The sequence below is a fragment of the Carcharhinus amblyrhynchos genome, chromosome 14 (genome assembly GCF_965287045.1).
Source record: "Carcharhinus amblyrhynchos chromosome 14, sCarAmb.v2.hapA, whole genome shotgun sequence".
Taxonomy (NCBI): Eukaryota; Metazoa; Chordata; class Chondrichthyes; order Carcharhiniformes; family Carcharhinidae; genus Carcharhinus; species Carcharhinus amblyrhynchos.
In genome coordinates, this window is record NC_137337.1 from 72,638,464 (window position 1) to 72,662,819 (window position 24,356).

At 46.6% G+C, this 24,356-nt stretch overlaps 1 protein-coding gene across 4 annotated transcripts in view; it reads right to left on the reverse strand.

Moving 5' to 3' along the window:
- The window catches only part of LOC145352778 (spectrin beta chain, non-erythrocytic 1-like), a 225,802-nt gene that overhangs the window by 108,821 nt on the left and 92,625 nt on the right, over nt 1–24,356 (reverse strand). For all 4 annotated transcript variants that reach the window (XM_080203089.1, XM_080203087.1, XM_080203088.1 and 1 more), the window contains 8 exons: nt 23,221–23,394; nt 22,267–22,358; nt 21,447–21,527; nt 15,102–15,217; nt 13,197–13,309; nt 10,511–10,698; nt 6,532–6,649; nt 2,953–3,111 (listed from right to left, as the gene is read on the reverse strand). In XM_080203089.1, the coding sequence (XP_080059215.1) occupies nt 2,953–3,111; nt 6,532–6,649; nt 10,511–10,698; nt 13,197–13,309; nt 15,102–15,217; nt 21,447–21,527; nt 22,267–22,358; nt 23,221–23,394 (1,041 nt within the window). The remainder of the gene's footprint in view (nt 1–2,952; nt 3,112–6,531; nt 6,650–10,510; nt 10,699–13,196; nt 13,310–15,101; nt 15,218–21,446; nt 21,528–22,266; nt 22,359–23,220; nt 23,395–24,356) is intronic.

A 24,356-nucleotide genomic window follows, 5' to 3' on the forward strand; every position in this document is an offset into this window, starting at 1 on the left:
GTTTAACAGGACTGATTAGGATCCTTTCACTGCATAATCCTTCCAAAAACCTTCTCTTCCCACTTTTTGCATTAGTGAGATAGGTGAGGACAGAATGTATGTGGGATCTTAAATTGAACTTTTCAAAAAAGCTTCACAGCTGAATGGTAAGTTTCTGGTGATAATATTATAATGAATTGTTGCGACACTCCCGTCTTGCTGTACGGTCACAGGCTGAACAGACCAGCGCTGCACATTTCACTGAGTGCCGTTTCCACAGGCGCACGCTCACCATGGTATCTGTTATTTCAGCAATCTCAAACACAGGGTGAGAGGACTGGCTGGTTTTGGGGAGTGATTAGAGCAAAAAGAAATAGAGACATTGATAATACAGTTCCCTCAAACAACCAATGTTAGAAATCCCTTTCGAAATACCATCATCAGCACTCAAAAACTAAACCAGCCATGGGCTTCATTCAATCAGTTATAGCAAGTAGGATAGCATAGTCTACTCCATAGTAAAATAGCGAGAGTGTGTGTGTGTGTGTGTGTGTGTGTGTGTGTGTGTGTGTGTGTGAGAGAGAGAGTGTGGGGATGTGTCACACATGCGTGTGTGTTTCTGTGCGCACATATTCTGTGTGTGTGCGCATGTGTGCACGAGTTGTGTCGGTGTGTACGCACATGTTCTGTTTGCACACGTGTGTATGTACATGTTCTGTGTGTCTGTGTACATGCATATGTGTTCGTGTGCACACATATTCACTGTGTCTATGTGCATGAATGTTGTGCGCATGTGTATTCAGTGTGTCTGTGTGTGCACATGTCCCGTGCGTGCATGCGTCTGTGTGTACGCGTGTTATGTCTGTGTGCATGCATGTTCTTTATGTCTGTGTGCATGTGTTGTGCGCATGTGTATTCAGTGTGTGTGTGTGCAATTGTTCGTGTCTGTGTGCACACGTTCTGTGTATGTGTGCGTGTGTTGCGCACACATGTATTTAGTGTGTCTGTGTGTGCACGTGTTGTGTGTGTGCATTTGTGTATGTCTGTGCATGTGTATACGTGCACATGTATGTGTGTCTAACATTATATGACAAATTGTACACGGTTTTGCGATTTGCTACCCCAAGTACCTTGGTGCAAATGTAAGTCACTTGTCTAGCAGCTGGTAACCACACAGAATTTTACATCTTTAACACCAGCCTTTGAAGCCCAGAATATCACTCATGTGTCAAAATAAAAGGAAGCCATCAATTATGAATGAGGTAGCATGCTGAGTTCAACCCAGCCATCCTGTCCTGGGAGCTGTGTCATGAAGAAGCAGACAATTCATGTTATAAGACCATCGTAAGGTGACATGCAAAGCCAATTGGGGGTGGCATGAAGTCACATTAATCCCAGACTTCACCTGGTCACACACAGCATTTGCAGAGGCATGAGAACAGATAGTTTGCCTGCGACAAGTGGTGCGTGCCCTGAGAAGTCTGGATCTGAAACTTAAGGGGGAGTAACACAGATCTATAAAGCATTCTTGCAGGTCTATAGTTCAGTGTACATCATTTTTACACGACCTTTCTCAACTATCTGCCTCGGCATGGACAAATTTTTTTTAATTCATTTGTGGGACATGGGTGTCGCTGGCTGGCCAGCATTTATTGCCCATCCCTAGTTGCCCTTGAGAAGGTGGTGGTGAGCTGCCTTCTTGAATCGCTGCAGTTCACGTGTTGTGGGTTGACCCACAATGCCGTTAGGGAGGGAATTCCAGGATTTTGACCCAGCCACTGCGAAGGAACGGCCGATATATTTCCAAGTCTGGATGGTGACTGGCTTGATGGGGAACTTGCGGGTGGTGGTGTTCCCATGTATCTGCTGCCCTTTGTCCTTCCCAGGTGGAAGTAGTCGTGGGTTTGGATGAACTGTTGCCGTGTATCTTGTATCTTTACACCAACCCTCCCTTCAGTAGGTTCGGGGTAGGGGGGGAGAGGAATAGCATGGAGTGGATTCTCTGTGTTCCCTCTGGGGTAGGAATGGGACACATTCATCAAAAGTCCCCTTGTAACAGGGAGCACCCTCCACTTTAAGTCCTGTGACTGGACTAGTATCCAAAGACCCAAGAAAAGACCCTGAGGATCTGGGTTCAAATCTCAGATGGTGAAATTCTAAAACAAAGAAAATCTGGAATTAAAAAATCCAGTGATGACCACGAAACCACTGCTGATTGTCGGAAGTATCTATCTGGCTCACTAATGTCCTTCAGGGAAGGAAATATTCCATCCTTACCTGGTCTGACCTACAGGTGATCCCAGACCAACAATGATATGGTTGACTCTTAAATGTTCTCTGGATGGCAATAAATGCTGGCCCAGCTAGGGATGTCCACATCCTGTGAATGAATAAAAGGCCCTGTGGCCTTTGGGCCTGCATCCCCACCTTCCCCCCGGCCTAACCCCCGAGACCCCAATTAAACCCCCCCTTCCTTGTAATCCCCCCTTCCCAAACGTTCCCTAATCTCGCCATTTTGGCACCCCTGCCACTTAATTTGTCCTCTGGTTCCTGGAACTTGGTGCGAGGCAGTTCCCTGCAGTGCCTCTTCCAGCCACCGCGGCGCTGTGCATGGAGGGACTCGAGATCTGCCAGCCATTCCGATTGGCCAACACTCGCCAAAATGGGACATCCTCCTGAGTGAGGGGCCGAAGTCCCACCTTATAGCAATCAACGCTCATTAGGGCATAAAGCGGCAGCAGGGCTGCTGAAATCGGATGTGTTCCCCGCCCATTCTTGGATGGTGGGGGCTCACGCTCACGTCTCAAGTTTGGTTTTTTATTGGACATGGCGAGATTTGAAAATTCCCATTGATGAGTGGGCTCTACAGTTGTGCAAAGTGAAAATTGAAAAGCTCTTTCAATGCCTGAGTGACAACGCTGCGTTAGTACCTGCATGCAAGCTTTCCCACGAGAAAACAAAATGGTTCTTTACCTGCGAGACCAGTCGCTGATTCTCACACAACCACGTCTCTCTCATCAAAGCCTTGCGGTCAAACCGGCGCGCCAACTGCTCCAGTTTCTCCTGCCTGATCAGTTCGTTTCTGAGGACTAGCTCACGTTCGTGCTCTGCTTTCTCCAGCTGTTCCCAGCCCTATCCCGAACCACAGACGAAAGGTCACAAACAAAGAAATATTGAGGTAATCGGCGTTAAAGAACAAGAATGCTTCTCTCACGCAGAAACAGAAAATCTCAGCAGGTCTGACAGCGTCTGTGGAGAGTGAATAGAGCCAACGTTTCGAGTCCAGATGACCCAAGCTTATTTATTAAATCACAAGTAGGCTTATATCAACACTGCAATGAAGTTACTGTGAAAGTCCCCTGGTTGCCACACTCTGGTGCCTGTTCGGGTACACTGAGGGAGAATTTAGCATGGCCAACGGACCTAAACTTTCACATCTTTGGACTGTGGGAGGAAACCAGAGCACCTGGAGGAAACCCACACAGATATGGGGAGAATGTGCAAACTCCACACAGACAGATGACCCAAGCCGGGAATCGAACCCGGGTCCCTGGCGCTGTGAGGAAGCAGTGCTAACCACTGTGTCGACCCTTCAATCAGCTCTGAAGAAGAGTCATCTAGATTCGAAACGTTGGCTCTATTCTCTCTCCACACATGCTGACAGACCTGCTGAGATTTTCCAGCATTTTCCTGCTTTTGTTTCAGATTCCAGCATCCACAGTATTTTGTATTTAAGAACATTTCCTTAGCTGAAACGACGCAGATAGAATTTAGTGCAGTTAGAACTCTCCATAGAATGATAGGATTCCTAACGTTCCGAAGTGCACGCTATGGTCATGAACCTGATGACATTCCCAACAAGTGGTGGGTAAGATCAGTTGTGTTCTTGCCGGTGGGAACACAACTTCCAGGTCTTCAGCCCCACCGGCAACCTCACAGAGTGAACGCGGGCTCATGATTTTGCCCTACATTTGCAAATGGACAATAAACACGGGCCTTGTCAGTGACACACGTGTCCCAAGAGCAAATTAAAAAATAACTTAGGCTACTAGAGGACCGCCCAATGCATGATGGCCCAGGAAGGTGATGGTACAATGGTCTTACGACTGGGTCCAAAGACTCAAGGAAAGACCTGAGGATTTGGGTTCAAATCCCACCATGGCAGATGGTGAAATTCTAAAACAAAATCTGGGATTAAAAAGTCTAATGATGACCATGAAACCATTGTTGATTATCAATAAAAATCCATCCGGTTCACTCATGTCTCTTAGGGAAGGAAATCTGCTGTCTTTACCAGGCCTGGCCTACATGTGACTCCAGACACACAGCAAAATGATTGACTCTTAAATGTCCTCTGGAAGGCAATTAAGGATGGGCAATGAATGCTGGCCCAGCTAGCGATGCACACATCCTGCGAATGAAAAGGTCCAGTGGCCTCTGGACCTGCATCCCCACCCTCCCCCAGGCCAAACCCCCAAGACTCAGGGTCGATCTCAACCGTTGCTCCATAGCACAGGTGACTACACATTTTGGCGCAGGTGATGCACTTTGAGACATCGGCAAAGATGTCATATAAACATCAACTATCATTCGACAGGAGCTAAGCAAATAAAATTGGAGGAAAATGGGCAAAGTCCATGATTGAAAAGTTAAGAACATTTTCAGAATGAATTTTAAAATGAATTCATCCTATACAGTGCACTTTCTCCTCTGACTGAAATAATACCTAAGTTCATAAGATATAGGGGCAGAATTAGGCCATTCGGCCCATCGAATTGGCCCTGCCATTCGATCATGGCTGATAGGCTCCTCATTCCCATTTTTCCTGCCTCCTCCCCAGAACCCTTCAACCAATTAAAAATCTATCTAACTCCTCCTTAAATTTACTCATTGTCCCAGCATCCACCACACTTTGGGATAGCAAATTCCACAGTTTCACAAACCTTTGGGAGAAGTAGTTTCTCCTTGACCCTGTTTTAAATTTACTACCGCTTATCCTAAGACTATGACTTCTTGTCCTGGAATGCCCCACAAGAGGAAGCATCCGCTCCACGTCTACTTTATCCACACCTTTTATCATCTTGTAAACCTCAATTTGATCTCCCCTCATTCTTCTAAATTCCAGAGAGTGTCGGCCTAAACTGTTCAATCTCACTTCAGACGACAAACCCCTCATCTCTGGAATCAATCCACCGAACTGTCTCCAACGTCACTACATCTTTCCTCAAATAAGGGAACCAAAACTGTGCACAATATTCCAGGTGCGGCCTCACCAATGCCTTGTATAGTTGCAACAATACTTCCTCACCTTTATATTCTATTCTTTTAGCTATAAATTTCAACATTCCATTCACTACATTGAAAAAGAAAACTTTTCAAGAGCATTGCGAACAAAAAGTTGCTTTCCAGCATATTGAACCTAAAAACTGAATTTTGAACGGAACATTGATGACCCCAGTTCATGTATCAGCAAACTACAGATAGCAAGGAACATTAAGATACTGCTCATTTCTATAATCGCTTCCCAAATGTCTAAACGAATGCCAAGTCTTGGCTGCTCTTCTATACTGCTGTATCAGAGAGTCTCCATAACTGGCAGTGTCACATCACCCAGGTGAATAGCACACAGGGATTAAATTTTTCTTTATTCCATCCTGGGATGTGGACATCACTGGCTGGGCCAGCATTTGTTATCCATCTCTAACTACCCTTGAACTGAGTGGCAATTAAGAGTCAACCACATTGTTGTGGGTCTGAAGTCACAAGTAGGCCAGACCAGGTAAGGACGGCAGATTTCCTTCCCCAAAGGACATTTTTTTTATATATTTATTAATCACAAGTAGGCTTACATTCACACTGCAATGAAGTTAACTGTGAAAGTCCTTGAGTTGCCACACTCTGGCGCCTGTTTGGGTACTGAGGAAGAATTCGGCATTCATCAAACCTGCACATCTTTGGACTGTGGGAAGAAACCAGAGCACCCGGAGGAAACCCACACAGACATGGGGAGAATGTGTAAACACAGACAGTGAACCAAGCCAGGAATTGAACCCAGGTTCCTGGCACTGTGAAACAGCAGCGCTAACCACTGTATCGCTGTGCCACCTTTTAGTGAACCAGATGGGTTTTTCCGACAATCGGCAATGGTTTCATGGTCATCAGTAGATTCTTAATTCTAGATGTTTTTTATATTGAATTCGAATGCTGCGGCGGGATTTGAACCCGGGTCCTCAGAACATTAGCTGAGTTTCTGGATTAATAATCGAGCAATAATACAACTAGGCCACTGCCTTCTCAAAGAATTTTACAATAAAGGTCATCATTAGACTTTTAAATTCCAGATTTTTTATTGAATTTAAATTATACCCTGAAGCTACAGTGGGATTTGAACCCAGGAGAAGCATTCTGGGTCTTTGGATACTAGTTCAGTGACAGTACCACTGTGCCATCAACACCCCTGAATCCAACCAACAGTTAAAATGGTTAAAGACGCCTGGGTGTAACTGCTTTCTCAGACAGATTGCAGGACTGTGAAGGGAGGAGAGCTCTTACCCTGTTGATGTCGGAGATGAGCTTGCCCTCATGGGGTGTATATACCTTCTGGTTGTTAGCTCTCATTCTGCTCTGGATGGAGAACAGCAGCACCTCGAGGTTACCCTTCTCCTGGAACCTGTCGGGGTGGGTTAGACGTTCCACTTAGTTTTGATGCAATTCAAAAAACACCGTGGCATATACAAACAAAACAGCCGCAAATCAATATCCTGAAACTGGCGTAGCACGCTGGAAATGAAACATTAATCACATCACAGAGAAGGGAACGTACAACACTTTGGAAAAGGTTTTTCATCTGTTGTTTCAGCGAGATGCCAAAGCAAAGCTGCCTAGCTCGGCTGGTTACGATTTGTTATTGTTTAAGTCTATTTTTAGGCACCCAAATCAATTAGTATTTCAACAGTTATGCAGTGCAGACTTTTACGGTTCAAATCTTGGATCTTCCACTGAACCAGACTTGCCTTTTAACAGTGTACAGAGTAAAAGTGCTGTTTCGAAATAGGCAGCACAGAATTATAGAATCCTTACAGCGCAGAAGGAGGCCATTCAGCCCATTGAGTCTGCACTGACAACAATCCTGCCCAGCCCTATCCCCATAACCCCACATATTTATCCTGCTAATCCCTCTAACCTACGCATCCATTTAGCATGGCCAATGCTCCTAACCTGCAGATCTTTGGACTGTGGGAGGAAACTGGAGCACCCAAAGGAAACTCATGTAGTCATGGGTAGGTTGAGGGAACTCGGTCTTTTCTCCCTGGAGAGACGAAGGATGAGAGGTGACCTGATAGAGGTTTATAAGACGTTGAGAAGTATAGATTGGGTGGATTCTCAGAGGCTATTTCCCAGGGCTGAAATGGTTGCTACGAGAGGACACAGGTTTAAGGTGCTGGGGAGCAGATACAGAGGAGATGTCAGACGTAAGTTTTTAACTCAGAGGCTGGTGGGTGAATGGAATCGGCTGCCGTCATTGGTGGTGGATGCGAATTCATTGGGGTCTTTTAAGAGACTTCTGGATGAGTACATGGGATTGACGGTTATAGATAAGCCTAGCAGGTAGGGATATGATCAGCGCACCTTGTGGGCCAAAGGGCCTGTTTGTGCTGTAGTGTTCTATGTTCTTTGGGAGAACATGCAGACTCCACACAGACAATGACCAAAGGTGGGAATCGAACCTGGGTTCCTAGAGCTGTGAGGTAGCAGCGCTAACCACTGTGCCACCATGCCGCCCCACTCGTTTATCTAAGAGCGCTGGAATGCTAAGCAAAAACGTTTTTTTAATGTTAAACTGGTTAATAATCTTTACCGTTAGGGAACTTGCTCCCACAGCACTGCACTGAGGCCACAGGTAGGCCTCAGGCTGTTTTTGAACTTATCAGCACGATGGAGATTAGCATTACCGGAAGGGCAGCTGGTGGTGGGCGCCAAGTGCCAAAAAGTCACCGCCTGTGCAGCGGGAGGGTCACAGGGGAACGGTGCTGGGAGAGGGTTTATGGCTTACTCCCCAGGATCTGGGGAGGATTCGGTGGCTGGAAGTCCCGAACGATGAAGCTATGAGGTGGCAGGCAAAACAAGTGATCTGCTATCACAATGCCTGCTGGCAGGAGTGATCGAGAGGCGCGCAGTTGGAAAGAACTGAGACCGGGTAACGAGAATCAAAGCAATCAACAGTGTAATCACATGGGGGAGGCTGGATTTCTGAGTGGGGCAAGAAGAAAGGCCCCTCTTTCCCCTTCCCCATTATAAATGATATCCAAAATTCCACATTCCAGCTACATTAACAATTTAAGCTTCCACAAAGATCCACAGAATCATAGAATCCTTACAGTGCACAGGAGGAGGTGGAGATGCCGGCGTTGGACTGGGATGGGCACAGTAAGAAGTCTCACAGCACCAGGTTAAAGTCCAGCAGGTTTATTTGGAATCACGAGCTTTCGGAGCGCTGTTCCTTCATCAGGTGTTAATCGTCTGATGAAGGAGCAGCGCTCCGAAAACTCGTGATTCTAAATAAACCTGTTGGGCTTTAATTTGGTGTTATGAGACTTCTTATTGTGCAGGAGGCGGCCACTTGGCCCATCGAATCTGCACTGACAACAATCTCACCCAGGCCTATCTCCTTAACCCCACATATTTACCCCACTAATCCCCCTGACAATTCAGCACAGCCAATCCACCTAGCCCACACGTCTTTGGACTGTGGGAGGAAACCGGAGCACCCAGAGGAAACCCACGCAGACACAGGGAGAACATACGTATAGACAGTCACTCGAGGCCGGAATTGAACCTTGGTCCTTGACGCTGTGAAACGGCAGTGCTAACCACTGTGTCACCGTGCTGCCTTTAAGAATCCGCTGCATAGGGCTAGAACTACAGGACCATTGAGTCCCTACAATGCAGAAGGAGGCCATTCGGCCCGTCGGATCTGTATTGACTCTCCAAAAGAGCATCTTACCCAGGCCTACCTCATCCCCCTGAACCCACACATTTACCGTGGTTAATTCATCTAACCGACACATCCTGGGGTATGGAGGGGCAATTTAGCATTGCCAACCCACCCATCCTGCACATCTTTGGCGTGTGGGAGGAAACTGGAGCACCCAGAGGAAACCCAGGCAGACATGGGGAGAATGTGCAAACTCCACACAGACAGTCATTCCAGACCGGAATTGAATCCGAGGCCCTGGCGCTGTGAGGCAGCAGTGCTAATCGCTGTGCCACCTGGTTGACAAGTGACTCACCTACTAGCAATCTTTATCAATCACCATTCATACATAACATTGATGTCCTTCACCTCATCCTCACAGTGGAAGCTTCACACTCAAAGCTCAGAGAGTGCCAGCTATTTAAGTACGACAACCACGTCACCCAAAAGAAACTGCGCAACACTCACTGTTTGACTTTGGATTGGGCTGTTACGTTTTTGTGATCCAGCCCAGAGACAATGCGTTCCTACCTTATCTTCCGACACTGTCTCTGCCCCTGCAGCTGTGAGGCTTGAGTCAGTTGGTGGGATCTTTTTTATTGCAAAGATCTCCAGGAAGGTAATCCGCAACTCCCACATCCCTGGGAATCGGAGTGGTCCAATTGACCATCAGAGCTCCAGCAGAACAACCCTTGACATCTTAGCTGGAATTTTACCGCCCCATCTGCCACAGAGTTGGAGCAGACGAGGGACAGACAATGGAAATGTCTGTTAATCTCGGGTGGGGTTTTACGGTTTCGGGACGAGCGAGACTGTAAAATCCCACCCCTTGTTTTGCACAAAAATTGTCTACCCGACAATACCCCTACCCAGGTCTGGGAGTTGCTTAACTTGTCATCACCTCTGCCCATGCCTAGTTGCCCTTATTCAGAGGGCAGTTAAGAGTCAAGTACATTGCTGTGGCTCTGGAGTTATATATAGGTCAGACTGGGTAGGGATTTCCTTCCCTAAAGGATATTAGTGAACCAGATGGGTTTTTCCAACAATGATCATTGGTAGATTCTTAATTCCAGATTTTTTTTTATTGAATTCAATTTCCACCATCTGCCGTGGTGGGATTTGAACCCGGGTCCCTAGAACATTAGCTGAGTTTCTGGATTAATAGTCTAGCGATAATACCATTAGGCCATCACCTCCCCCCCCCCTTCAGTAAGAGAGTGCTAACAAGTAAGAGTTACACTAAATTATGCCTGATATTCATATTAATTTGTTCATATGTAATTCCTTTGTTTGCAATGTTAACAGAGCCCATTTATTTTGAATGGGTTAATTTAACTTTTGAACAGGGAAATGTCAGTCAAATACATCAACATGTTTATATGGGATCACACCAAAGTAAGTCATTCAATAGTCTAGCGATAATACCACTAACCCATCATTCTCAAACAAGATGCACTTAATCATTCCACAGCACAATGGCAAGGCTAGAAACATCAAAGGGAGTCAGAGAACAGAAATCATTGAAAGATTTACAGCAAGTCCCCTCCTACAACTTACTTGGCAGGTTTTTCCACCGTGCGGTAGGTGTTAAAGACCTGCAGTTGTTGTTGAACTCCAGTCAACGAGTTGGCAAACTTCCGACTGTTGAGGATAATGATGGTCTGCTCGATCCAGGTCAGCAGGTCCGAAGCCAATTCTTCGTACTTGTCGATCATCTTCTGGGTTTCGATTGCATTGTCCAGCACCTGGATAAAGAGAAAGCACAATGATGGATGCCTCGAGTCCTTAAATCCCTTCCGATGTACTGGAACTGCCCCAAAATGAACATCATGTGCTCCTCTGGGGCTGAGGTAGCGATCTGTCCCACTCTTTCTCAATCGTGGGAAAAAGGCTGGTTTCCAAAATGTGGACACGCGACAAACAAGAGGGAGCAGCCCTTGAACATGGAGTGAGAAATCGCAGATCCCACACGCTCAGCTCACAATAAGTTGGTTATAAGTGTATTCTGAATAACACTTGGCTTAATCGTAAATGAAAGAATTTGGGGGGAAATTTTCCCGATTCCCGTGCCAGGGGGAGGGGCGGAACATGCAGTGGTTCCACGACATTGGGCAGGATTTTCATTTTGGGGCGAGCGCAGATGAAAAATCGAAGACAAAGGAGTCACATTCTCAAAATCCCAGAATGTTGCAAAACTGCTTATTTCCTTGCTATGATTTGATTGAATGGGACTTGGGGGGGGGGGGGGGGGGGGAGGGTGTTGGAGACGAGGTGTGGGGGTACATGGTTGATGTAGTGTACAAGAGGGCTTCACTCTACATTATTTCTGTACGAGCGTGTTCTCAGGATACTTATTGTATCACTACCCTTACTGGAGAAGTGCGAGGCGATCTTTGGGAGAGATTGAGATCAGGCTTTGCGCTCTGAAGATATTGGGCAGGGTTTTATGACCTCACTCGGGCGAGGCTGGAAATTCTCACCCAAGGACAACAGAGATTTTCATTGTTGGAACCTCGTCCGTTCCAATTCCATGGTGGGCGAGGTGGTAGAATTCTGCCCATTGTCTATTTATAACTACACCTGGAACCGCTTGGACAAAAACTGCAATAGATTTATCAATTATTATAACGACTCTTCAACTAACTAAAATTAATCAAAGAACCTTTCAGCACAGAAGGTGGCCATTCAGCCCGTTGTTCCTTTGCCGGCTCCTTGAAACAACAATCCAATTAGTCCCACACCCTGACTCTATCCCAATCTCCCCGCAATTTTTTGCTTGACAAGTAAATATCCAATCCCTTTCTGAAAATCGAGTGGATGAGGGGGAGCCAGTGGATGTGGTTTATTTGGATTTTCCGAAGGCTTTCGACAAGAGATTAGCGTGTAAAATTAAAGCACACGGGATTGGGGGTAGTGTGTTGAGATGGATAGAAAATCGGTTGGCAGACGGGAAACAAAAGAATAGGAATAAACAGATCATATTCTGAATTGCAGAGATCGATGTGAATGAGATGAGAGTAGAATCATAGAAACTCTACAGTGCAGAAGGAGGCCATTTAGCCCATCAAGTCTGCACCAGCAAAAATCCCACCCCAGGCCTATCCCCAGAACCCTATACATTTACCCAGCTAATGCCGCTAATCTACACATCCCGGGACACTAAGGAGCAACTTAGCATGGCCAATCAACCTAACCCACACATCTTTGGACTGTGGGAGGAAACCAGAGCATCCAGAGGAAACCCACGCAGACACAGGGAGAATGTGCAAACTCCACACAGGATGTGATCCAAGCCAGGAATCGAACCTGGGTCTCTGGAACTGTGAGACAGTAATGTTAACCACTGTGCTATCCCAAGGATACTAAATGTAATATCTCCAAATTTACAGATGACGCAGAACTAGGTGGAAGAGTGAGCTGTGAGGAGGATGCAGAGAGGCTTCAGTGTGATTTGAACAAGTTGATGAGTGGGCAAATGCATGGCGGACGCAGTATAATGTGGATGAAGTTTCTCAGTTCGATGCATTGACCCAAACGAGCACCGGAGTGTGGCGAGTAGGGGAATTTCACAGTAACTTCATTGCAGCATTAATGTAAGCTTTACCTGTGACCAATAAATAAACTTTAAAACTTTGGTAGCAAAAACAGGAGGGGCAGATTACTATCTGAAAAGTTATAGATTGAGATTGGGTGTCCTTGTACACCAGTTACTGAAAGTGCAGGTGCAGTAGGCGGTGCGGAAGGCAAATGGTAAGCTGGCCTTCATAGTGAGAGGTTTCGAGTACAGGAGCAGGGATATCTTGCTGTAATTATACAGGGCCTCGGTGAGACCACACCTGAAATATTGTGTGCGGTTTTGGTCTCCTTATCTAAGAAAGGATGTCCTATCTATGGAGGGAGTGTAGCGAAAGTTTACCTTACTGATACTTCGGATGACAGGACTGATATATGAGGAGAAACTGAGTCAGTTAGAATTATGTTCACTGGCATTCAGAAGGATGAGGGGGGGAATCTCATAAAAACTTATAAATTTCTAAGAGGGTTAGATAGGTTAAATGCAGGAAGGGTGTTTCCGATGGCGGGGAATCCAGAACCGGGGTCACAGTCCAAGGATAAGGGGTAAACTATTTAAAAGTAGGTGTAGGCAGAGCAAATTTCTCATTACCATTCTGAAAAAGTGGTTAGATTGTACCTGCTCCGAAGGAATTGGCTATTTAATCAAACAATTCTATTTAACACTGACCTTTCCGATCCTTTTCCCTTCCACTGCCAGTGCTTTCATCTTTGAGAAGTAATGATAAAATGCCACCACGTAGGTGATGATCGATTTCTCGTCCGGATTCTCTGTAAATACATCTGTGAGGAGGAGAAATGTGAGAATTCTTTCTTAAATCGGGCATCGCTCTGTGCCAAAGAAAGGACAACATTTTTATCACGGCATCAGGCACAGTGAGCACAATTTCATTTTGGAAATCCAAAGTGCATTTTACTCCGAACCTGGTCAAACAATGTTTGCCTGGCAAAAAAAAAAACACTTCACCTTCGAAATATATTAAATAAATCCTCTTGCTGCTGCGGTTAGTTGCAAAATAACATCAATCAGAAAGGACAGAACCATTAATGCTATATTGATTATATTTTTGAGATACACTGGTGAAGTACTATGTTTAATTAAATCATGATTTAATTTCATTTCAAATCTTTTTAGTTTATAACTAACTTCATTTCCCTCATGTTGGGTAAGATGGGTTATGTGTCTCCCTCTATCTCCTATCTATCAGCTGCTACTGTCTACTAACCCGTTCTACAAATTCCCTCGTCTGGCCGATTGGCTAAAGCAATATAAAGCCAAAAAATAATTAAGTAAATTTTGTTAGTTTAATTTTCTCTCTTCTCCTCAATTGTTTGGGCTGCACGGTGGCACAGTGGTTCGCACTGCTGGTTCACAGCGCCAGGGACCCGGGTTCGATTCCCAGCTTGGGTCACTGCCTTTGCAGAGTTTGTGCATTCTCCCCGTGTCTGCATGGGTTTCCTCCGGGTGCTCCAGTTTCCTCCCACATTCTGGAAGATGTGCTGGTAAGGTGCACTGATCCCAGCAGGTGCTGGACTGTGGTAAATAGGGGATTTTCACAGTAATTTCATTGCAGTGTTAATGTAAGCCTTACTTGTGACTAATAAATAAACTTTACTTTAAATCAATGTGTTATTGCATCTTAATTGATTTTTGTTGATGCCAAAACAATATATTAGTAATTCAATTACTATTGCACTTATGACGAACCTAGAGCACATATAAAGAAAGATTGCTGGGACACAGGGTTAGGAAGCAGACATGTATAATGCTGCTTCTTGTAAACCCGCTACAAAGAAACCCTACACTGCAGGAGGCCATTCAGCCTATCGAGTCTGCACTGACAACAATCCCACCCAGGCTCAACCCCCCACTAAGTTACCCTGCTATTCCCTCTAATTTATCACATCCCGGGACACTAAGTGGCAATTTAGTACAGCCAATCAACCTAACCCGTACATCTTTTGGACTGTGGGAGGAAGCCGGAGCAATCCCACACAGACACGGGGAGAACGTGCAGACTCTACACAGACAGTCAACTCAGGCTGGAATTGAACCCGGGTCCCTGGAGCTGTGAGGTAGCAGTGCTAACCACTGTGCCGCCCACGTGAGGGAATGCATTTCAGAGAATGAGGGACGCAATGTCGGTCCTACATCTGAAATCTCCTTGTGCACGCTTGACATTTCAGCACGGTGGCACAGTGGTTAGTACTGCTGCCTCACAGCACCAGGGACCCAGGTTCGATTCCCAGCTTTGGGCCACGGTCTGTGTGGCGTTTACACATTCTCCCCGTGTCTGTGTGGGTGTGCTCCGGTCTCCCCCCATATTCTGAAAGACGTGCTGGTTAGGCGCAGTGACCTGAACAGGTGCCAGACTGTGGCGACTTGGGGAATTTCACAATAACTTCATTGCAGTGTTAATGTAAGCCTACTAATAAATAAAACTTTAACTTTAACGTTGGGAACACGGGACTGGCAAATGGATCTTTTTATTCCATTGGGGACCCTCTTTTTAGTAACACATGTATTTCATATCTTGAAAGATTATTTGGCTACACATACACAATTCCTACTTACCCTCAGGATCCAGTAGCTTGGTCACACCCAGCTGTTGCTCAGCAATGTTAAAGGCCTGCTGTAAATTGTACGTAGCATTGGACTGTTTCAGTTTGTTAAAGTCAACCAGATCGGGCCTGAAGAAAGAGAGATACGTTTAAAATACGTCCAGTTCGCCACGGTTCATTCATATGATGAATAGCGTGCTGAATATCTGAGATATCAAACCACACGAGAATGTTAACGAGAACTCCAAAATTCAGACGCAGCCATTTTCATTTTAAACCTTTATGGTTTTTTCAATCTTATCACAGAATCCCTACAGTGCAGAAGGAGGCCGTTCAGCCCATCAAGACCGCACTGACAACAATCTCACCCTATCCCCATGTATTAGAATAGAATTGAATCCCTATAGTGCAGAAGGAGACCATTCGGCCCATCAAGGCTGCACTGACAACAATCTCACTTCACCTCCATATCCCCATGTATTAGAATAGAATTGAATTCCTACAGTATAGAAGGAGGCCATTCGGCCCATCAAAGCTGCACCAACCACCATCCCACCCACAACTGCTGTAACCCCACACATTTATGCTGCTAACCCCCCTGACATTAAGGGCCAATTTAGCACGGCCAATCCTAACCTGCACATCTTTGGACTGTAGGAGGGAACTGGAGCGTGCGGAGGAAACCCACGCAGACATGGGGAGAATGTGCAGACTCCACACAGACAATGACCCCAGATTTGAACCCTGGTCCCTAGCGCTGTGAGACAGCCGTGCTAACCACTGTGCCGTGTTGTTGTACCAGATTTCCCCTGCCTTCTCCTGCAGTCTTTCTCTAACTGATACACTCTACAGGACCCTGGCAGGTTTCTTTATCCCACGCGATCACAGCAGTGAGCTCCTTGAATCAACAATCATTTACCTGACTGGCAACGGTAACTAACAGAAGTACCCACTTGCAAACATGTTTACATCCCAAACTAGCATGGACAAAACCTGAGATTAGATTATGTTGAGGCATGAGAAAGTAGCAGGTTTGAAAAGAAAGAAACAAAAATCTAGCAAGAGAAAAGCAGTTTGCAAATTAATGGAGACCTTGTCCCTGACTGCGCACAGATGGTGAGCATTTGTAGTGCAGAATGAGTCTGTTTGGCCCATTATTTCTGTGGTAGCTGTGGCAAAACAGCATTTTTCAGTGCAGAGAGATAAATTTCATAGAATCTCTACAGTGCAGAAGGAGGCCATTCAGCCCATTGAGTCTGCACTGACCACAATCCCACCCAGGCCCTATTTCCATAACTGCATATTTACCCTGCTAATTCTCTGACACTAGGGCCAATCAACCTAACCCACACATCTCTGGGCTGTGGGAGAAAACCGGAGCACCCGGAGGAAACCCAGGCAGACACGGAGAGAAGGTCAAACTCCACACAGACAGAGACCCAAGCCAGGAATCGAACCCGGGTCCCTGGTGCCGTGAGGCAGCAGTGCTAACCACTGTGCTGCCCATAAAGCCATATAAAAAAGAATAACAGCATTTTTGGTTTTATAAACAAAGCAGGGGGTTCATTATATGAATAAATGAGGTTATGATAAATTTGTACCAGGCACAGGCTGGGCCATTGCCAGACAAACTGAGTGCAGAAGAAACAAAGTGGGCATACAACACAGATTCATCAAGCAAAAACTGTATTTGTCAGGAGATTTGAGACACTGGGGTTATTTACTCTGGAGCAGAGAAGAATGATAGTGATTTCACTGAGGTTTTCTGCTGAATTATGAGTCGCAATGATAAGGGAAGACTACGTCCTCTGTCTGGGTAGATTTGTGGCATGCTTTCATCAAAATCACAGCATCCCTACAGTGCAGGAGGCGGCCCATCGAGTCTGCACCGACCACAATCCCACCCAGGCCCCATCCTCCACAACCCCATGCATTTATCCTAGCTAGTCCCCCGACAGTGCAGAAGGAAGCCAATCAGCCCAACAACCATCCCATCCCAGGCCCTACCCCCACAACCCCACACATTTATCCCACTAATCCCTCTAATCTATACAATCCAGGACACCAAGGGGCAATTTAGCACGGCCAATCCATCTGATCCGCACGTCTTTCGGGAGGAAACCGGAGCACCTGGAGGAAACCCACGCAGGCACGGGGAGAATGTGCAAACTCTGCACAGACAGTGACCGGGAATCAGACCCAGGTCCCTGGTGCTGTGAGGCAGCAGGGCTAACCACTGCAAGTCATGTTGGAGAACCTCCTCTGAAAAATCTAAGTGTATTATGGATGGGATTTTCAGGCCATCCTCGCCCCAAAACCGGAAAATCCCACCCGAGGTCAACAAGCCTTTGTACAGTCCGCCCCCTCGCCCACTCCAATTGCCATGGTGAGAATTCACCATGAAAATTCCCTCCAACATCTACTGCATCTACAGAATTCATCTTATTGTCAGACGCTCTTAGGTTGGGTGGGCATTCCTTGTTCTTGATGAATCGATGTAAGCTGTCCTCCACTATCCCAAACATCTTTCATCTGACTGCGAATTCTGGATTCCTGGTGTTATCTGGTCTTTCCTCCCTCCCTTTTTGAACCCACATTTCAGAATGGCTAAAGCCTTTTTTCCCTACGACAATTGGAAATTGAAGAATTGGGTGAAATTTAAAGCCCTTCTCCATGGTGGAGTTTAAAGTTTATTAATTATTGTCACAAGTAAGGCTTACATTAACAGTGCAATGAAGTTACTGTGAAAATCCCCTAGTCGTCACACTCCGGCGCTAGTTCGGGTACACTGAGGGAGAATTTAGCACAGCCAATGTACCTAACCCGCACGTCTTTCGGACTGTGGGAGGAAACCGGAGCACCCAGTGGAAACCCATGCAGACACGGGGAGAATGTGCAAACTCCACACAGTGACCCAAGCTGGGAATTGAACCCAGGTCCGTGGCACTGTGAGGCAGCACAGCCAACTACTGTGTCACTGTGCCAATCCTGTGGTGGGGGATGGTCGGTGTCTCAGCCACTTTCTGTCATCACTCCCATTACGTCCACGGAGGGTCCGTGGTGGTGTAGTGGTAATGTCACTGGACTAGTAATCCAGCAACCCAGCCTAATGCTCTGGGGACACAGGTCTGAATCCCACCTGGGCAGCTGGTGGGATTCACGTTCAGTTAATAAATCTGGAATTGAAAGAGACCAATTAAACTAACGTTTGTTGGAAAAACCCATCAATTCACAAACGTCCTCTGGAGAAGGAAATCTGCCGTCCACACCTAACCTGGCCAATATTTGACTCCAGACTCACATCAATGTGGCTCTCTCTTAACTGTGCCCTGAAATGGTCGAGGGAGCCACTCAGTTCAAAGGCAATTAGGGTTGGGTAACAAATTCTGGCCTTGCCCAGTGATGCCCACAGTCCATGAAAGGATGGAGGGCATGTCCACCCACCAATGCTGGGCATCTCCTGATGAAGGAGCAGTGCTCCGAAAGCTTGTGATACCAAATAAACCTGTTGGACTTTAACCTGGTGTTGTGAAACTTCTGACTGTGCCCACCCCAGTCCAACGCTAGCATCTCCACACCATGGTATGTCCATGGACTACCTTCCCATGCCACTGCCAATCAAAGTCCTTCAGGGGGCAATAATTGCCCACTTCAGGGGATTTGCCATGTAGGGAGCATGACAGGCAAGCCCTGTCAGGTGAGTTACTCGAGGGGTCCCTCTTCCAAAGGCACTCCATGCCTGATCCTGACACTGAGGCTGGAGAACTTCCATCCCACCGAATCACAGCTGGTGGGACGGAGAATTTGCGGAGCAGTTAGTTAAAGCTTCATTGAGCTCCGGTGGGAATTTCCAATCTTGGGGATTGCACAGGGCCAGAAAATTCCGTTCCCCAGTATCTGGGAGTGGGTGAGGAATGATGTTCCTGTGAGGTCCACTGACTCGATGGTGGCACTGCTATCCGGTTGAGCTGCTGGCTTCTGATTGACTGGCCAGTAGGTGGGACATCCATCCCCAGGGTCCTTGATCCCGGGAAGGCCCCCTACTGTCCTATCCAGAGCCTGACTGGCACTTATTTCGACTGGCTGTCCCTAAAGGATGCGTTGTGGGGCTCTCAGGCGAGTGGGTGAACCCCCCCACCCCCCGTCACCCACTGTGGCCAAAGCCTTCATTGACTCCCTCTAAACTTCCTGCTGCCTTGGAAAAGCAGCCAGCATAATTAAGGACCCCACACAAGCTGGACATTCTCTCTTCCACCTTCTTCCATTGGGAAAGAGACACAAAAGTCTGAGGCCAAGTACCAACTGACTCAAGAACAGCTTCTTCCCTGCTGCTTTTGAATGGACCTACCTTACATTAAGTTGATCTTTCTCTACACCATAGCTATGACTGTAACACTGCATTCTGCACCCTCTCCTTTCCTTCTCCCCTATGTAATCTCTGAAGGGTATATTATGTCTGTATAGTGCACAAGAAACAATACTTTTCATTGTATACTAATACATGTGACAATAATAAGTCAAATCAAAAATCCTATGACTGTAACACAACATTCTGCACACAATCCTGCTCCTATGTCCACATGCCTGTCCTTAGCTTGCTGCAATGTACAGTAAGAAGCCTCACAACACCAGGTTAAAGTCCAACAAGTTTATTTGGCACAAGCTTTTGGAGTCTCACTCCTTCTTCAGGTGAGTGAAGAGCCGTGTTCACAAACAGGACATTAACAGACGCAACTCAATTTACAAGATGATGGTTGGAATGTGAGTTTTCTAACGCATTCCAACCATTATAAGAACATAAGAAATAGGAGCAGGAGTAGGCCATCTAGCCCTTCGAGCCTGCCCCGCCATTCAATAAGATCATGGCTGATCTGTTGTGGCTCAGTTCCACTTTCCCGCCCTCTCCCCATAACCCTTAATCCCCTCTCTTATCAAGAACCCATCAACCCGCTTCTTAAAAATATTTAGCGAGGCAGCCTCCACCACTTCAACGGGCAGAGAATTCCAGAGATTCACCACCCTTTGAGTGAAGAAGTTCCTCCTCAACTCCGTTCTAAACCGCCCCCCCCTTTATCTTGAGGCTGTGCCCCCTAGTCCTACTGTCTTTTTTGAGCGGGAAGAGTCTCTCCACCTCTATCCTATCCATCCCATTCATCATCTTATACGTCTCAATGAGATCTCCCCTCATTCTTCTAAACTCTAACGAGTACAAGCCTAGTTTATTCAGCCTCTCCTCATAGCTCAATCCCCTCAACTCCGGTATCAGCCTAGTAAACCTCCTCTGCAGTTGTAAATTGAGTTTGTGTCTGTATATGCCCTGTTAGTGAACACAACTCCTCACTCACCTGAAGAAGGGGCAGCGCTCCGAAAGCTAGTGCTGCCAAATACAGTTGTTGGACTTTAACCTGGTGTTGTGAGACTTCCCACTCTGCTTACCCCAGTCCAACACCGGCATCTCCACATCACTGCTGCAATGCTCCAGTGAAGCCCAGCGCAAACTGGAGGAACAGCATCTCATCTTCCAGTTAGGCACTTTTACAGCCTTCCAGTCTCAACAACGAATTCAACAACTTCAGATGAATCGCTCTACCCCATCTCGATCCCTTTGTTTTCACTTTATTTAACTTTTTATTGTTCTCTACCTTTTATTTCTTTATTGTCTTTCTTCATTTTTCTCCCCACCCCCACTCTTTCCCCCTTTTTTATCCCCCCTTTCCTTACCTTTTCTCCCCTTTGCCCCTTTTTTTCAAATTTTATCTCACTCCCACCCATTCTACCTCCCCGCCCCCCACATCTTTATCCATCACAGTTTACCTTCTGATTTCAGCTTCTCTGCCGTTTGGCCGTTCACACCCTTTATTCTCTCTATGGATTGCCATTAGCACCTCTTAGCCTTTCCTCTGGTTTCTGTGGCTATGACTCATCTTTCATTCCCTCACCCTGCCGTATAAACATCTCCCACTTTCTACGCCTTTTAACTTTGACAAAGGATCATCTGGACTCGAAACGTCAGCTCTTTTCTCCCCTTACAGATGCTGCCAGACCTGCTGAGATTATCCAGTGTTTTCTTTCTTGGATTCTGCACCCTTTCCTTTCCTTCTTCCCCATGTACTCTATGTATGGAATGCTTTGTCTGCATAGTGTGCAAGAAACAATATTTTTCACTGTATCCCAACACATACGACAATGATAAATCAAATCAAAATCTACAATGTCCTCTTCCAGTGAGTTGTCTTGAGCTCTGCTAACATTTTCTGAATCAATTTCTCATGAGAGACGCTTCCCAACAATTGGACCACGTCTATGGTCCCACACTTAACACTGCCAGGCCCTACTGGTGATCTTTGTCTCACTTTACCTGTGTTTGTGAATCAGAGCATTAAATGCCATTCCGTCCTTCCAGCTTGATGTGAAGTTCCGAATGTTGACGTTGGGGTATCTGGGCAAGAAGAAAATTGAATCATCAAATCATAGAATCCCTACAGTGCAGAAGGAGACCATTCGGCCCATCGAGTCCACACCGACCACAATCCCACCCAGGCCCCATCCTCATAACTATAATTAGGGGGATTAAAAAATGCTTCTATTTTTAAAAGGAACTTTACAAGTTTGATAAAAGTTCAGAGTAATGCTCGAAAATGATTGTTTAACAGGATAAAAGTTCCAAAGTTTTGAAGTTTATTTATGAGCCACAAGTTGGCTTACATTAACACAGCAATGAAGTTACTGTGAAAATTCCCTACCGCCACACTCCGGCGCCTGTTCGGGTACACTGAGGGAGAATTTAGCACGGCCAATGCACCTAACCAGCATGTCTTTGGACATTAAGGGAGAATTTAGCATGGCCAATCCATCTAACCAGCCCATTTTTCAGACTGTGGGAGGAAACGGGAGCACCCAGAGGGAGCCCACGCAGACACGGGGGAGAATGGGGCAGACAGTGAGCACTGCTGCCTCACAGCGCCAGGGACGCGGGTTCGATTCCCAGCTTGGGTCACCATCTGAAAAGTGCGAGGTGGTACACTTTGGAAGAAATAATTTGACAAGAAAGTACTCAAGCAACGGTAGAGCACTAGTGACCCAAACTGGGAATCGAACCCAGGCTCCTGGCGCTGTGAGGCAGCAGTGCTAACCACTGTGCCACCCGAAAGGAGAGGAGCGGGGTCAGAGAAACTCACCCTGCTGTTTTCATCTGGCACCAGAGGAGGAGGGCGTCCTTCGCTGAGCGGGTCTCACGGCTATCCTGTGTCTCCATGGTGATGTCCTGGATCTGAGAGAACAGATTGATGGGATATTCTTTTAAAAACATTTGAAATAACTCAACATCGAGCTCGAGTGAAGAGCTCTCTTGTAAACTGTTTCTTTATCATAGCGACAATGGAAAAGGAGTTTTTGCGCTAATCCACGCTTCAAGTTCTGGAAAATTCAATTAGAAAATGCAATTTATTCCATTTTACAACTTTTGGTCGAAGTCATTCGAAGAGTTAATAACTTAAGTACTAAAGACGGGGTACAGAGAGGGGAAAGAGTTACCATGGAGCGGGGAAGGAGGGGACTGAAGATGGAGGAGGGAATGATGAGGATACCAAGGGGTGGGGGGGTGAAGGGAATCCGATGATGTTGAGGGAGGTGGGAGAACTGAGGGTGGGGAATGGAGGAGTCCAATGGTGGAGGAATAGGGCAAGTAAATGTGGGGGGGTGGGGAGGAACCAATGGTGGAGGAATGGGGGGACCGAGGGTGGGAGGGCCAACGGTGGAGGAATGGAGGGGACCGCGAGGGTGGGGGGACCAGTGGTGGAGGGATGGAGGGAACTGAGGCTGGGGGATGGAGGCAATGAATGGTGAAGGATTGGGGGGACCGCGAGGGTGGGGAAACGGGGGCTTACTATCAGCAGAGCACAGGAAACGAATCACTAACTCAAGCTGACGCCCCCTCCACTCCTCATATCCCAGAGGATTGGAATTCCTGCTGTGTAGATGGACAGAACAATGGCTGGGATTTTCCAGCCCCGCTGCGGGAGATTCAGCAGCCCAGCCAAAAGACAACTGGTTTTCAGCGGGACTGGATGAACCGGGTGGTGGGCGGGGCTGGAACTTTCCATTTTCTGTGCCTCTTCTGGATTGCTACTGACCTGGAAGCGGAGGATAATTGTCCAGATGAGACCGAGTGTAAGCCTGTGACTCCCGTCAACAATATCGTGAGAGCCCATATTCTCCAGGTGGACTTTCTGTTCCTTCAGAAACTGAAGGGCCTTGTCTACATTTTCCAAACAATGTATCCGCATCCGACCTTTGGTTGGTTTTGGCTGATTTGGAGAGAAAATGATATTGTGGTTTCAGTAAAAAATGGGATAAAATGAAGAGAGGATGAATGACCTTTACAGAGGTTAACGAAACACAAACAGTTAATGTAGGGGAACTATGCTGACCTTTCACTTCTGGAAATTGATGGGCATGGTGGCACTGTGATTAACACTGCTGCCTCACAGTGCCAGGGATCCAGGTTCGATTCTGGCCTTGGGTCGCTGTCTGTGTGGAGTTTACACATTCTCCCCATGTCTGTGTGGGTTTCCTCTGGGTGCTCCGGTTTCCTTCCACAGTCCAAAGATGTGCTAGTTAAGTGCGTTGCCCATGTTAAATTGCCCCTTCGTGTCCAAAGATGTGTAGGTTAGGGGGACTGACCAGGTTAATTTGCCCCTTAGTGTCCAAAAAATGTGTAGGTTAGGGGGACTGACCATGCTAAATTGGCCTTCAGTGTCCATTTAGTTTAGAGGTGAGGAGGCATTTATTTCCTCACCCAAAGAGTGGTGAGCCTGTGGAATTCAACAGCACAGGAAGTAGTTGATGTCAAAATATTGAATGTATTCTAGAAGCAGCTGGATATAGCATTTGGGGCAAATGGGATCAAAGGTTATGGGGAGAAAGCAGGATTAGGCTATTGAGTTGGACAATCAGCCATGATCGTAATGAATGGCGGAGCAGGCTCGAAGGGCCAAGTGGCCTCCTTCTGCTCCTATCTTCCATGTATCTATGTTTCTATATCCCATGATATGTAGTTAGGTGGATTAGCCGTGGTAAATGTATGGGGTTACAGGAATAGCATGGGGGAAAAGAGCCTTGGTCAGATGCTCTTTCAGAGAGTCAGTGCAGACTCGATGGGCTGAATGGCCTGTTCTGCACTCTAGGGGTCCCAAACAAAAAGTAGATATAAATTCCACTTTTCTTCTCTTGAGCTGAGGTCCCTACATCAAGCAAGCACTCTCAACCC